The 15,309-nt window shown below is 46.1% G+C and overlaps 1 protein-coding gene across 2 annotated transcripts; it reads right to left on the bottom strand.

Annotated features, from left to right (window-relative positions):
* Positions 1-639: 639 nt before the first annotated feature.
* Positions 640-7,643, bottom strand: H2-Ob (histocompatibility 2, O region beta locus). 2 transcript variants are annotated; one of them, NM_010389.3, is made up of 6 exons: positions 7,486-7,643; positions 5,271-5,540; positions 3,830-4,111; positions 2,970-3,080; positions 2,632-2,660; positions 640-2,459 (listed from the first exon to the last, which is right to left on the bottom strand). In NM_010389.3, the coding sequence occupies exons 1-6, from the start codon at positions 7,574-7,576 to the stop codon at positions 2,427-2,429; spliced, it is 816 nt and encodes a 271-aa protein (NP_034519.2). In that variant the 5' UTR covers positions 7,577-7,643; the 3' UTR covers positions 640-2,426. The 2 variants fall into 2 exon arrangements, with proteins under 2 accessions (NP_034519.2, XP_006523749.1); XM_006523686.2 differs by lacking the exon at positions 7,486-7,643 and adding an exon at positions 6,307-6,509 and having other exon boundaries at positions 744-2,459.
* Positions 7,644-15,309: the final 7,666 nt, after the last annotated feature.

Raw genomic sequence — 15,309 nt, 5'->3', positions numbered from 1 at the left:
CAAAAAAAAAAAAAAAAAAAAAAGTAAAAGCAATGCGTTATAGAGAGTGTAGAGTTTTCAACAAAAGACACTGAAGGAACTAACCGTCTGTAGAGAAAAGGATCAGACCCGGTGACATATGCTGGTAAACCTAGCACGTGAGAGTCAGAAATGGGAGAATCAGGAGTTCAAGGCCAGATTCAGCTACACGGTGCTACTGAGACCAGCTTGGGCTATATGAGATATATTCTCTCTCTCTCTCTCTCTCTCTCTCTCTCTCTCTCTCTCTCTCTCTCTCTCTCTCTCTCTCTCTCTCTCATACACACACACACACACAAATCTATATGCAAACAGCATACCATTATATATTTAAAAACTAACGTAGAGGTTATAGACTAAATCAGAAAACATAAAAGTCATAAGACTTTCAGAAGAAAAATCTGCAGAAATATCTAAATAGGAAAACCTGTAGGGAACAAAATCAAAACTGAAGCAGGAAAGAGTAGACAGGAAACGTCAAAGTGAGGGTGGGGAGCAGCCGGGTTTCTCTGGTGGGCTTCCTGCCAGCACCCGGGAGGTGCATAAGCACACTATCCTCAGAAAAGGCAATAAAAACAATTGCACATTAAAAATAAGCAACGGAGAGTGGATCAGGCTTTATCTACTTCAAACAGTGGATGTTCTTTATTGACATTGTAGAACAAATGTTGAGACCATTCAAGACAAAATAGTATCCCTTCAGACAATGAAAATACACCAGAAAATCCACTACCAACTAAACTGTAATTTATTGCAAAACAAGCTAAAAGTCAGTTAGAACGCTTCTAAATGTCCAAGATCAAGCATTCCACACTCCCAGCATGGGTAGGTGGGATTTGTGAAGTGTCAACCTTAGCTGAGGAGGAGTTGACGGCTGAGGCAGAGGGAAACTCCATGTTCTTCAAGAATGTGCTCCTAAGGGCAGATGGACCTGCCCCCATGTAATCCTAGCAGAACTACATTGACTTAGTGAATTAAAGCAAAAACGCATATGAAGTTGGGAGGTAAATGTGATCAGGAGAAAGGAAAAATTAGAAGGGAGTGAATGGGGGTGGATTTGATCAAAACACATAATACTCATGTATAAAATTCTCAAACAATAAAAGGTTAATAAGAAATATCTTCTACAAAGACAAAATGATGCTGTATTGAATGAAGCATGCTCAGTTTTACTCACAACTCAAGCAATTTTTACAACAGCCTTCCCATCTACATACAGCAGAAACACTCCCAACTGTCAACTTATTAAAAAGATGTTACTCAGGTGTCAAGACTTTGTAAACCAGTGAATGCATTGCTCCACTAAGGTCACTATTAAGTGAAATTAGTGCTTTGTTTCAGAATCCTGCAGCACTGGACACAACGGTAGCACCCTGCAGGCTAGACTCACTTTAAGATGCCAACAGTTTTACCACCATTAGCTTTGAACTTCTACTGCAGCTAACATTGAGCAGAGCCAACAATATGCTATAAATAAAGAATCCTAGAAATAGACTGTCACAATGTAGCCATCCCCAGTAAATTAGCAGATGGGCCAATTAGCATCGATGCTTGTTGTAACATCATGAAAGGAAAAACAAGGAGATACACTGTAACTCCAGAAAAGGTCATGGCCTCCTCCAGACTCCAAAACAATCAGACTAGAGTCTCACCCCAAGTCTGCATCAGATGCTAACTCATAGAAAACACAAAGGGTAAAAGAGTGTGTCAGATGGCAGCCAGTGTGTCAGATGGCACCACGTGTATCAGATGGCACCATGTATGTAGGCAACAACATCTCAGCGTGGGAACCCTTCACCTTGGAGGCTGAGCCTTCTCAACAGCTTTAATCCTATCAGAAAGAAAAGATGACGTAAAACATCTGAAAGTCTGGGAGACAAGAAAGACCATGGATTCTTGTATACATAAGTGTATGCTTGGCTGTATCTAATCACCCCACGTGGATAGTGTGTGCTGTGGGTGTTTATTGGCTGAGGCACATAAGGAATTCCACAGAGACCACCACTGTTTGTGTTTTGACCTGAGCAAGTGATGACACGGGTTTTGCCTTGAACAAGTCATTGATTTATACTTCACTGCGGTTGCCTGTGACTGCTTTATTTTTACAATAAGGATTTTTAAGGTGACTGTATGGAAGACTAGAAGCTGTGGTTGGAAGATAGAAATCTTGGGGCTCCACAGTCACAGGGTTAGGATTGGGCCAAAGCAACTTGGGTGTGGAATGAGTTAGGTCCTAAGGAAGTTTCTGGACCATGTCCTGGAAACGAGGGACTACTGAGGTACAGGACAAAGGGAAGGTCCATGACCACATCTCACAGACTGAAGAGCCAGCATCCTTTGCCAACCCGAATCCTCAGCCCTGTCACACTTCTTCAGGCTCTGGGGGAGAGGCTTCCATTAGGATCTTACTAGGGTTGAGAATGGAGACTCTCTCTTGAGGCCTGCAAGAAGAGTGGGAGGGTGTCAGGAGGCCTCACACCCTCCAATTCCAGACACTCAGGAGACAATCACGCAGCCAGAGTCACCTCTGCCTCTCCTACTCCATGATGCATGCTCTGACTGAAGAACAAGGCCATGATCTGCCAGCCAAAGACAAGGAACCAGAGTGCTTACCTCATTGCCAGGCTGAGTCTCCACAGATGCTGGAAAGAGAGAAAACGGGATCCCCAGTCAAGATCAAATGTGGTTTTCCTGGGGAGGGTGGGGGGTTATGGCCCTCAGTGTCAGCACTTGTCTTTGCATACCCCTGGACTCCCCCTGGCTTTAGGAAATCCTGTCACAGGGATGCCTGAGCATGTTCAGCCTTTCCTCCCTCCCTCCCTAACTCCCTCCCTCCCTCCCTCTCTCCCTCCCTCTCTCCCTCCCTCCCTCAGATCTTTACAGTAAAGGAAGCTGGAAGTGGATAAAGAGGCACAGGGCAGGTGGGAAGGTTCTCTTCAGAGGTCTGTTACCTTTCTGAGCCTTGAGATGGATAACAACCCCCACCAGGAAGACAATCAGCCCAAGCAGGAACACTGCAGCTCCACTCAGTATCTTTTTCCAGGAATATTCAGACTGAGCCACTGTGGGAAAGTGAGACTTAAAGTCAATGCAATGCTCTCAGTACTGGACCCAACTTCTTAAAACCCTAAAGCCCAGTACTGCTCAGGGAAGAGTTAAGTCTAGATATGTGTCTCCCATCTGTCACTGATTCTGTGTGTGTGTGTGTGTGTGTGTGTGTGTGTGTGTGTGTGTGTGTGTGTGTGTATGTGTGCACGCACACACTCCCACAGACCAGAGGTCAATGTCTGGTGTTATTCCTCAGGTGCCATTTCCTTTGCTGTTTTTGCTGTAGTTCAATGTCCCTCACTGACCTAGAACTCACTAAGTAGACTAGGCTGGTTAGCCTGTGAACTGCAGGGATCTGCCTGTCTCTACCTCCCAGGCCCTGGGACTACAATCATGGACCAGAGAACCTGGATTATTTACATAGACTGTAGGAGTCAAACTCAGGTCCTCACAGTTATATGACAAGCCCTTCACCAGCTAAGCTACTTCTCCAGGCCGATCCCTGACTTAGAGCCAGTGGCAGTGTCTGTAAAGATTAAAGTGCTAAAGGATACTAGGTCCCAGGCTTAGAGGCAAGTTGTGGGTTAACAGCCTCCTTATCTATCTCTTGGACATTCAGAGGATGGATGCCTGTCCTGTTTTCTCCTGCCCCTGGCACTAGGATTCTTAGATCAGGGGAACTTGTCTTGTCATCAAGATGAACACAGAAATGACAGCTCCTACAGGTCAAGGTCCAGAAGTACAGAAAACTAATAAAGCTCACTCCATGCCACAGAAACAGGTCTCAGGAGGCCGGGGTGCTCCACGAGGCAGCTGTAGATGTCACCAAGCTCTGGGATCATTTCCAGCATTACTGTTGTCTGGAAGGTCCAGTCTCCATTCCTAACAAGGCCAGTGGACATGACCCCAGACCTCTCCTCCTGTCCATTCCGGAACCACTTGACACTTATGTCCCCGGGGTAGAAGCCTGTCACAGAGCAGAGCAGCAGGTTGTGCTGCTGCAGCAACGGGGTCCTCTCTGGATACACTGTCACCTCTGGAGGCACTGGCAAGAGAAGAAACAAAAAGCACAGCAAGGACAGGACCATCTAGAGGGGCTGTGACCACCGTGATCCATCTCCCATACTAGCCAAGTAGAAGCTGGAAGTGTGGGTACCTAACACCATAGACTGAGAAGCATGTGTGGATGTCCACAGGAAGGACATAGACTCTGCCAGGTCACCCCACAGCCACCCACTGTATTCAAGGCTACACCAGTTCTCAAAGACCCTGAGAACTCTGAGGTTTTAGGAGGAAGTGGAAATTTCTGGTTTCTTTGGAAACTCCATTATGTCAGATGATGTTTTGCCAGAGCAGACAGATGGAAGGATGCTTGGCTGAAGCTGACACAGGTTAGAGGATGTTTTGCTGAAGCAGACAAGTGAGAGAAAGCATGATTTGTGGAAGAAAGCATAAATATGACCCCAATGACAGTGGGAGGAGGCTCTGGTATTGGTTCGCCTTGCTGTGCCTCACTAGTCTTTGCTGACAACACCCTAATATTGGTTTGCCTTGCATAGCATGACTTATCTTCGCTTGACATGACTGCATAGAGAGTAACTTGGTAAAGAACTTGTGATATTCTTGCAGCTTCTTCCTGTCTCTGTAGACTCAGGCCAATTGGCAGAGCCATGCGGTTTCTTCTGGATCAAATTGCCATTGCTAATTCATGAGCAGTGATTGCCAAGTGGACTGGACTGCAGCTGTTGATTCGTGTTGATGCTATGCTAGAGGGGTGGACTGCTGACAACGAAGATTGGAATCGCCCCTAAAGAACTATTTCTAAGCAGGTCCACAACCCCTATTTCCTATCAACCTTTCCTTTCCACTCTCTATGGTGGATGGTGGGCTAGAAGGGAGGTTGAAGCACTTAAGAACCATTATTAAAGTAGCTTTTGAAAATTCTAAGCCAACAATTCACAGCTGAGGACAGGGTATAATCACAGGCCCCCAAGCTTGATGACCTGAGTTCATTCTCTAGGACCCTCATGATGGAAGGAGAGACCCAACTGCCTCAAATTGTCCTCTAACCTCCACTATGGCATGCATGGAACACACACAAATAAATAATAGACAGACAGATAGATGATTGCTGTAATTTAAAACCTTTTAAATGCCTATTACAAGGTTCTCACAGAGAACCCCTAGATCTTATTGTCACCCACCATTTCTCTCCACAGTGAAGGGGGCCCCCAGCTTGTACTTCTGCCTGCAGACCATGTTCACAGCAGCTCTGCTCGTCTCCAGGAGATCCAGGCGTTTGTTCCACTGGTCAGCATCAGGTTCCCCCAGCTCCGTCAGAGCCACAAACATCCCCAGGTCACTGTCGAAGTGTAAATACTCCTCCAGGTTGAAGATGAACCTGACCAGCAAGTGAACCTTTTCTGTACCATTGGTGAAGTAACAGTCCGCCTTTGCCTGAATCACAAAATTCTCTGGAAACCATAAAAGGATTAGGAACCAGCTGCACCTCTGGGAAAGCCTGCACCTGGCACACTAAGTCAGATAGCAACGTTCTCAAAAGCCCACCATTAAGAGACAAAGTCACTTAAATGACATTAAGAGACAAAGTCACTTAATGTCATTTAATGCTTATTGGCATTTATTTAAAATGTGAACAAGGAAAACAGTTTTCAGGAGTAAGTCTATCCCATTCCATCCTGTCCCCTACCCCACAGCCCAGTCCCCACCCAGTCCCCATGTCATGTCCCACCCCCATCTGTCCCCCACCCCAGTTTTCCCAATCCCCATCCCTAACCCCCTTGTCTTTCCTCCCCATTATTCCCCCACCCCTCCCTCACCTTGTCTCCCCATCCTCACCCCCTGTGTGCCCCCTGTCCCTGGTTCCCCTCGTACCTGTCCCTGTCCCCCACAGTCCCTGTGTCCTCCTTTCTCCCCCATCCCCATCTTCCCTGTCCTCCCCTCCCCCTCCCCTGTTATTCTCCCCCACCCCTTATCTAACACGTGGTTCCTAGGGATTGAACTCAAGTTGTCAGGTTTGGCAGCAAGTGGCTTTAACCACTGAGCCATCTTTCGGCCCATTCTATGTTTCTGAACACTACACTCATGTTGAAGGCAAACTTGGAATGGTATTCATGGGGAAGAAGAGGAAGGAGACGGGACAGGAAGAGAAAGACTTCTTGTGATGACAGCGTGCTGTGGCTCAGTTCTGTGCGCTTGAAAATGATAAAGCAGGCAGACCTCCATGAAGCGGCTAAGCTGCGACTTGAAGGATAATGAGCTGTGGGTCTGTTTATTCCTAAGCTCAGCAGTCTCCTCCAGCAGTGCTCAGCCACCCCCTGAGAATGACTTCCATGACCATCCAGGCCCCTCTGAGGGCCACTGAGTTCAGACGAGGTGCCAGCCTCCAGTCCCTCAGCATGTCTACCCTTCTCTGTTCCCTCTTTACAAGCTAAAGAGAAAGTATATGGGGTTTTCATCATCATCTAAAACTCCGTGCTGTTTTTTTTTTTCCCCATTTGTCAAATGGACGTGATAAACTCAGAGCGGTTTTTGTTCTCCGAGAAAACGGATGCCCCTCCTAGGCTTGTTCCTCTTCTGTATTTAATGAGACTGGCGTTAGAGGGGAGTCTTTTCTTAGCATATCACATCCTGTTTTCTGCTCACAAGCCTGAGTTTTCATGGTCTAGCAACGCTGGTGTTTGCATAGCCCGTCTCCCAGTGAAAAAACAAGCTGTACACAGCAACCTGAGGCCAAAGATAACTAACATACTCAACTTGTCTGAGCTCTCAACTTCACTCACACCTCAAAACTTCTCAGGACGATGCTGAACGCTAACCAGGAGCTTAATAGTTGGAGATGTGATTTCCAATTTCACCAGAAAGCCATAAAAGGAGTAGATGCTCGTAGAGAAAGCTCAGCTGCTCAGACTCCGGCTTTCAAGGTTCTAGTGTCTGATGTTGATGCACAAGGAGCCCAACAGGGGAAAATGTCTCCTTCCTCCCTCCCTCCCTCACTCCCCTCCTCACTCCCCTGGTATCTGTGTCTTGGGTGTGAGAAGACCTTTCCAGGCAGTTCTTTGTGGGTGCTGAGGAGCGCATGAGCTTCCTGGTCAGTGGGGGGGTGGGGGGGGCTCTTTTTTTTTTTTTTTGGTTTGTCAAGACAGGGTTTTTTTCTGTGTAGCCCTGGCTGTCCTGGAACTCACTCTGTAGACCAGGCTGGCCTCAAACTCAGAAATCCACCTGCCTCTGCCTCCTGAGTGCTGGGGTTAAAGACGTGTGCTACCACCACCTGGCTGGGGGGACTCTTTAAAGTCAGAGCCACTCTAGTCTGAGACTTTGGTCCACAGAGAATGGGGAGAGTTAGCCCCGTGCCAATTCCAGAAAACCACACCCAGAATCAAACCCCTCTCTTCTTACCTGGGGAGTCTCTGCCTTCAATCATGAAGGAATCCAGCCTCATGAGGTTCACCAACAGAGCCACCACCCAGGGGGCCCTCCCAGCGCCCATTCTGGAGGGGACAAAGGGGCAATGAAGAGACTGATACACCTATTTAGAATAGAGCTGTCTTCCACACAGCTGAAAAAAAAAATAGATAGGTAATTATGCAGCCTCCTTCACACTGTTAACCAATCAAGAGCGAAGACTTTGCATCATTTGTTGCTAGGCAGAACACTTTGCTAACACTGTGTGATAAAAGCCAAGAACTGGTTACCTGGAGAGTCAGTGTTGGCTGTTGAAATGTGGGAAAATGGACCAGCATCGGGAGAGAAAAGTCTACAGAGTATGAGGTCCTAGAACAAAGTAGGTTGTTTATTGTGTATTCTGCTGCCTTCACTTAGTAGGGTCCCTGAATTAGTCTGACCAACAGGTCTCCCTTCCTAGAGAGTGACTGACATTGACTGCAGAGGGTACTGAACTATGTAAATAGCTTTGTGGATTGTAGCTTAAAGGGGGTTGATGGCAGCTCGTCAGCAAAAGCAGAAGACAGGCTGTGCTGTGCCTTGTATGCCAAGCAAGGAGAGGAGGGAAGAGGAAAACAAAGACAGAAAGACAAACAGGAAGGCATAATTCTCAAAAGAATAAAATCGTGCAAATATACTCATAAAGACAGAATAGAAGGAAGCATTGGGGACCAAGTCAGTAAGATGGTGGGATGGGATTCTATAGAACACATTAGCTGGCAGAACGAGTGTAGCCTGAGCTACAGAGTGAGACCCTGGCTCAAAATGACAATAATAATAATAATAATAATAATAATAATAATAATAATAATAATAATAATAAATGACACTGTGCTGAAAATATTATGGGAAAAAGTATAAATTAATCGATTAATTGACCTCTGCTGCCTTGGTCAGGTTTCTGCTGCCGTGACGACCACCACAGCCAAAGCTACTTCACAGTAGCTTAGAAGGAGGCTGAAAGCTATTGAAGGAAAGGGCTTATTTCACCTTACAGCAGCTTATGTTCCATCACTGGGGGAGGTCAGGGCAGGAGCTCAGGGAGGAACCTCGAGGCAGGAACTGAAGCAGAAGGGAGCTGCTTACTGGCTTGCTCCACATGGCTTGCTCAGCCTGCTTTCTTAAACTGCCCAAGACTCTACCTCCCACAGTGGGCCAGGCCATTCCTCATCAATAAATAGTCAATTAAAAGAAAATGTCCTCTAGACTTGCCTAAGACAATCTGATGGGGACATTTTCTCAATTGAGGTTCCCTCTTCCCAGATGACCTAGCTTAGGTCAAGTTGACAAGCACACACACACACACACACACACACACACACACACACACACACATGCACATACACGTGCATGCATGCACAAAGTAAAATTAGCCAGTATACTTACCAAGATAATGTAATGATGTATATATTATGCATGGAATTTTATCCTATTGATATGTTTGTATACATGCATTTTAGCATCTAAGCAAGACATTGTGAGCAATGGCCAAAGATTTGTAATAACATCACCCAGCTACCTGCTGGTTCTGTACAGCCCAGAAGATAATCTATGAAAGCTGTGCTTTTCATTCAAGATGAATGTGTTCATTAAATGTATAGCAAGCAAAATAAATAGAATAAATAAATAGCCAGTAGCAGACAGAGGTAGCAGGTAATTATAACTTTAATTTTTTTCAGATCCTATTTTTTTATTTTTATAAGTACACTGTAGCTGTCATCAGACACACCAGAAGAGGGCATCGGATCCCATTACAGATGGTTGTGAGCCACCCCACCATGTAGTTGCTAGGAATTGAACTCAGGACCTCTGGAAGAGCACTGACTGCTCTTAACCTCTGAGCCATCTCTCCAGCCTCCTCAAATCCTATTTTTAGTGGTGGTCCTTAAACACTTTAACCTCCCTTGTAGCCCACCACCCTCCAGAGGTAGTGGAAAAGAAAGGACATGAGGGAAATGGACCTGTGTAGAAAGGTTCTTTGGAGCAACTCCCTTCTGTGTTGTCTGGAAATCAGCAGTTCAGTTCACAGGTCAGCAGCAGCAGCTTGATCCACTCACAAACACTTCATGCAAACACCAGCAGTCTGGTTGAGTCAAGTTAACAACATCGGTGATATGTTCTAGCAGCGACAGCCAGGCCTCAGCCTCGACTTGAGTCAGCATGAGGGACCGGGAGGAATGCCATGAAAAGTTCTTGGCTGTGCCTCTCTCAATGAAGCAAAAGTCAGCAAAGACTCGAAATCAGTAAGAGTTGAACAGCTACCTCTACCAGCAAGCCAAGCTCAGCCTCCATTGCTGTCTGTTGAGTCCTTTTTATACTCTCTCCAAACATCAGGTCTCCTCCACAGGGCTTGCCTTAGTACATGCATCTGTCTCGGCTGACATCACTCTGCCTATCAACCCAAGTCCTTGGAAGCAACAAGAACCTGCAGCACACCACCAGGAGATTTTTGGTGCATTTCTCTCTATGGAGTCCTGACAAATGCAGCTCAACTACACAATGCAAAGTGGACCAATACATGATCAAGAATTCTTCATTATGTGTCCTTACATCTACTTGCTTTAGCAGAACATGCTCTCGAAACGTTCCTTCATGAGTCTGACTTAGCCTTTCACCCCTGTGTCCACGCTAATGAAACAGTCCTTCACGTGTTTGCAAAACACCATCCAACACAACTGACTTTCCAAAGAACCCCTAAGTTTCCACTTCAGGTAATAGCAGAAGGCCATCCATAGGGCTCAGAACACACAGCAGAGAGAGCAAGGAAAGGGAACACACCGAATGGGTTCCCAAGAGACGTCATCTGGGGAAGTGCATCGAGGCAGCCAGTCTGGGTCAAGAGAGCTCAGGGTGAAAGGTCTGCCCTCTCCTTGGAAGAGCCCCCAACTTCCTAGCCCCACCACAGGTATCTTTACATTATGTGATGAGCGATAGAAACCATGGTTACAAACAGCTCACCTTCTGGATGTTCTCAAGGATGCTGTGTCACTAATATCCTTAGCTATTTTCTGTTTTCTTTTCTCCCTGTAGCAATTTGGAGGCCAGCCTGACCCAGGGCCGGGAGTTTTGACAAGTGTACACAGCACCTTGGAGTCTACCAATGTAACGTGCATTGCACCACTGACTGTGAAAGTAAGTTTCAGAGGAGTTGATTTAGAGAACTGTTATTTGGGGAAATGTGGAGCGGGAATATATACATTTATATATCACAGCTTATACATCACAGCTCTCTATTGCTGCAGAGCCAAAAGCAAGTTGGGAAGGAACACATTATTTGGCTTACAGCTCTCCGTTAAATTTCCATCTCTTAGGAAAGCCAAGGCAAGAACTTAAAGCAGGAACCTGGAGGCAGGGACTGAGGTAGAGGCTGTGGAGGAGTGCTGCTTACTGTCTTGTTCCCCATGGTTTGCTCTGCTTGATTTCTTTTATTTTTTTTAAGATTTATTTATTTTATGTATATGAGTACACTGTAGCTGTGCAGATGGTTCTGAGCCATCATGTGGTTGCTGGGAATTGAACTCAGGACTTCTGCTCACTCTGGCCCCGACAATGTAGCTGTCTTCAGACACACCAAAAGAGGGCGTCAGATCTCATTACGGGTGGTTGTGTGCCACCATGTGGTTGCTGGGATTTGAACTCAAGACCTTCCGCAGAGCAGTCAGTGCTCTTAACAGCTGAGTCATCTCTCCAGCCCTCTGGCTGGTTTCTTATATTTTACATAACCATGGACCACCTGCCCCGTGACACCTCTTACAGTGGGCTGGGCTCTCTCACATCAATCATGAATTCAGAAGATACACCACAGGCTTACTCAAATGACCCAGTGTTTTACATGGCCACCAGATGGCACCAGACTCACACTGCGCGGCCCTAGCTCACTCAGTACCAGAAAAAGGAAGGGCTCCAGGCCCCAACCTGACTACCCGACATGCGCCCTGGGGATCGGTGAAATCTGTGACCTGTGACCTCGAAGCGGAAAAGGCTTGAGGCTCAATGCTGTTCTCACGGAGAATAGAACAGACTGGGAAGCTGTCTAGATGTCCCAGAGAAATCTACAGAGCTTTGCAAAGACAGCCTTCCCTACTTGTCATCCCATACCAAAAGCTCAACTCAAAATAGATCAGAAACTTTGAAGTAGTTACAGGAAATACCGAAAGCCTTGTGAGCGGCAACTGGAAAGGCTACTGTAGCCCTGGGAACAAAAGTAAGAATTAAAACGTGGGATTTTGTTAGATTAAAGAGTTTCTGGGGTTGGAGAGATGGCTCAGCGGTTAAAAGCACTGACTGCTCTTCCAGGGGCCCTGAGTTCAGATCCCAGCAACCACATGGTGGCTCACAACCATCTGTAATAGGATCCGATGCCTTCTTCTGGTGTGTGTCCGAAGATAGCTGCAGTGTGCTCATATAAATGAAAATAAATAAATAAAAATAAAGAGGTTTCTGAAGAGTCAAAGAAACAGACAGAATGGGAGGGACCGAATGGGAGAGAAAGCTTTGACAGCTGTCTGCCTGTCAGAAGACTAATACCCAAAACACGCAACAATCTCAGAACATCAGACACTAAAAAAAACAAATAACCCAACCAGTAGATGAAAACTTGTGATGAACGGGAACTAGTCCCAGGGCCTCCCATGGGCCAGGCTATAGCTGCTACCGCCCCGAAGCCCAGAAAAGACCCTGAAGAAGCGCAGGTTGGCAATGAACACGTGGGGAAAGTTCATGAAGGAGGGTGGGAGGTTAACGGAGCATGTGGGACGTAAAGAGGGATGGAAGGGGTTGTATAAGCCTGGATGCTGCTAGTCAACAAAAACTAAGCATGTTTGAATGGGACACAAGGAAGCCTGGTACTTCGGGTGCTAACTTTAAAGTTTTGTTGTTGTTGTTGTTGTTGTTGTTGTTGTTGTTGTTGTTGTAAGTTCAAGATTTTTAGCTCTAGGGAAGTTGTGACCAAAACTACACCGAGGGGAGTAGAGATGGCTAAGCCAGTAAAGGCATTTGCCCTAGGAAATAGAAATACACAGAAATACACATAGAAAGACAGAATCAATTCTATACTACTGTCCTCTGGCTCCACACACATGCTGTGATGTGTGCGCACACACGTGAGTGCACACACCCACAATTAATAATTAATAAATAAAATATGATAAAGAGAACATTTTAGCTACACTGACTACATCTTGCCTCAATCTGACTACCAAGAAAAAAAAGTAGACAGAGCTGGAGAGATGATGCGGGGACTAATAGAGCTTACTGCTCTCCTAGAGGACCAGGGTGCAGTTCCCAGAACGCACATGGCAGCTCACGGTCATCTATTACTCTAAGGTCAGGGAATCTGATGCTCCCTTCTGGCCTCTGTGGGCACCAGGCACACACAATAGACATGCACATCAAATAAAAATTAACAGATTTATTTTTTGAAGAAAGAAAAAGGAGGGAAAAGCAGCTCTTGGGAGAAGGGGGCAGGGGTGGGGATTCTCTGTGAGTTCGAGGCCAGCCTGATCTAAATAGTAAGACCCTGTCTCAGAAAACGAGAAGAAAAAAGGAAGTATTGTGGCAGCAGGTGTTCGTACACTGCTGATGGGAATGTGAGCTGGTCCAGCCATTAGATGTAGGGAGTATGGTGTAAGTATGGAGGCTCTTTAAAAGGCCAAAATTAAAACTACAATATGGCCCAGCTGTACCACACCACAGCGTACACTGGAAGGGATTGAAGGCAGGGTACAGCAGACACCTGCAAACCACCTTTATTGCAGCACAGCAGGTTTGTTGTTTTTGTTGTTGTTTAAGGAACAACTCACATGTCCATCAGTTGGTGAAGAAAGAGAGTGGGGTGTGTAATATACAACGGAGCTTTATCTGTGCATAAGGAACAGAGTCGTGACCTGTGAAGAAGGAAAATAGGTGACAGGCGCTGGTAGGCATAAACCTTTTGCAACTTACTTTTAATAAGGGTTAAACCTCTCCTCTAGCCCACCACCCAGCAGAGGTAGTTGAAGAGAAAAGTTGTTAGGATATGGGAGAAGTGGACCTGTCCAGCAGTAGTTCTTTGGGGGCGAGCTCCATCTTCTTTGGTCTTAATAGCGTTCGCGCGCCCGGCCAGGAAAGACGCAACAAACCAGAATCTTCTGCGGCAAAACTTTATTGCTTACATCTTCAGGAGCTAGGAGCGCAAACCCCCAGCCCCAAAAGCGAAAGCCCCTCAATAACGAAACCGAAACCCCTTCCCTATTTAGGAGAGTTATATTTCGCCTAGGACGCATCACTCCCTGATTGGCTGCAGCCCATGGCCGAGCTGACGTTCACGGGAAAGGCAGAGTACAAGTAGTCGTAAAATACCCTTGGCACATGCGCAGATTATTTGTTTACCACTTAGAACACAGGATGTCAGCGCCATCTTGTGACGGCGAATGTGGGGGCGGCTCCCAACATCTCCCCCTTTTCTTTTAATAAGAGCAAATAGGCCACCCATATTAATGAGAGTGGAGATAGAGGTCAAATCCCCAGTGTGTAGGTAAAGGAGCCGTACACATAACCTCCTCCCAGGCTCATCACCCAGAGGGGTCCTGGTCTGGTCCCGTGTTGTTTTTCCTGGGGGAAGGACACTTGAACACTCAACCTTCTTGAAAGATGACATGTCTCCCAAGAATAGGCTCATTTTATGCCGCAGAGCCCTTCTATTGCAGTGCTTAGCCGTGCAACTCTCTCGGGCTGCTGAAGCACACTCACTCTATCCCGTGCAATGAGACTAGCCTCGTGAGATGTAAGAGCTGAGTGGCCAGCGACCTATTGCCTAAGCATAGATATATCAGGGGGAGCACCATGTTCTAGAGCTGCAAGCGCCTGGGCAATAACCACCTTGTCTCTCCTAGTTTAGGCCTTAAGCTTACAGACCAACCAAAGAAGCAACACTAATCCACAGCAAAGTGTATCTCCAAATAATATCAATCCCACCCATTCTTTAAAGAAGGAAAATGCTGAGGAGATCCAATTGGGTAATCCTTTGGTCAGGGACAGGTCCAAGCGCGTGGAGTTGACCTGAAGTCTCAATTCCCGAAGGATCTGTTCAAATTCAGCCGTCCAATTTTGTAACATATACTGAAAAAGACTTTTTGACAAATTAGCTGCCCTAGTAAATTTAACATACTGAATGGAAATAACACACAATCCCGGAAACTTTTGTTCACATCCCTGCTGAGTTATTTGTCATAATACATCTAGTTGTATCTGGACAAGATCTATGAGTTGATTAACCAGCATGAGACCTCTCTGTATCTTGACATTAGCTGAGGCCTGTTCATCTATGACTGTAGTCACTGAGGCTGACAAAGTGTTAATGGTGTCAGTCGTCTGGACCTGTCCAGACAGAGCCAAGGCTGTCTGAATCAAGGCTAAACCCAGTTCCTAGTTAGTGTAAAAAGGCAGGAGAATACTTGAGCATTATACATCACCGTCATTGGGAGTGGAAATGTCGACATTATCCCCCAACGCTGCTCTCTCTTTATTATTGACGCCCTGGACATCACCAAGACGAGGGACATCAGTATTCCCTTGGTCAGTCTGGATTTTTCGGGTGAGTCTTTCTGGTATCCAAAATGGGTTGTCTTCATTCTGTGGGAAAACACAGATAGCTCCCCTAGATCTTATCAAAATAGGATCTGGGCCATACCATTTATTATCAAGGACATTTTTTCATTTAACCATCTCATTGGGCCTATCTGGCTCTGAACAATGACGTTCAGCCGCAGTATGGCCATGAACATCAATATTTAAAAAATT

Source organism: Mus musculus, chromosome 17 (assembly GCF_000001635.26).
Source record: "Mus musculus strain C57BL/6J chromosome 17, GRCm38.p6 C57BL/6J".
Lineage (NCBI taxonomy): Eukaryota > Metazoa > Chordata > Mammalia > Rodentia > Muridae > Mus > Mus musculus.
This window is presented reverse-complemented; position numbering and strand designations above follow the sequence as displayed.

Coding starts and splice junctions, on each gene's coding strand:
- H2-Ob (NM_010389.3), bottom strand. CDS start 7,576: ATGGGCGCTGGGAGGGCCCCCTGGGTGGTGGCTCTGTTGGTGAACCTC. Junction 5,541..7,485: donor TGAAGGCAGAGACTCCCCAG/GTAAGAAGAGAG, acceptor TATGGTTTCCAG/AGAATTTTGTGATTCAGGCA. Junction 4,112..5,270: donor CTTCACTGTGGAGAGAAATG/GTGGGTGACAAT, acceptor TTCTCTTGCCAG/TGCCTCCAGAGGTGACAGTG.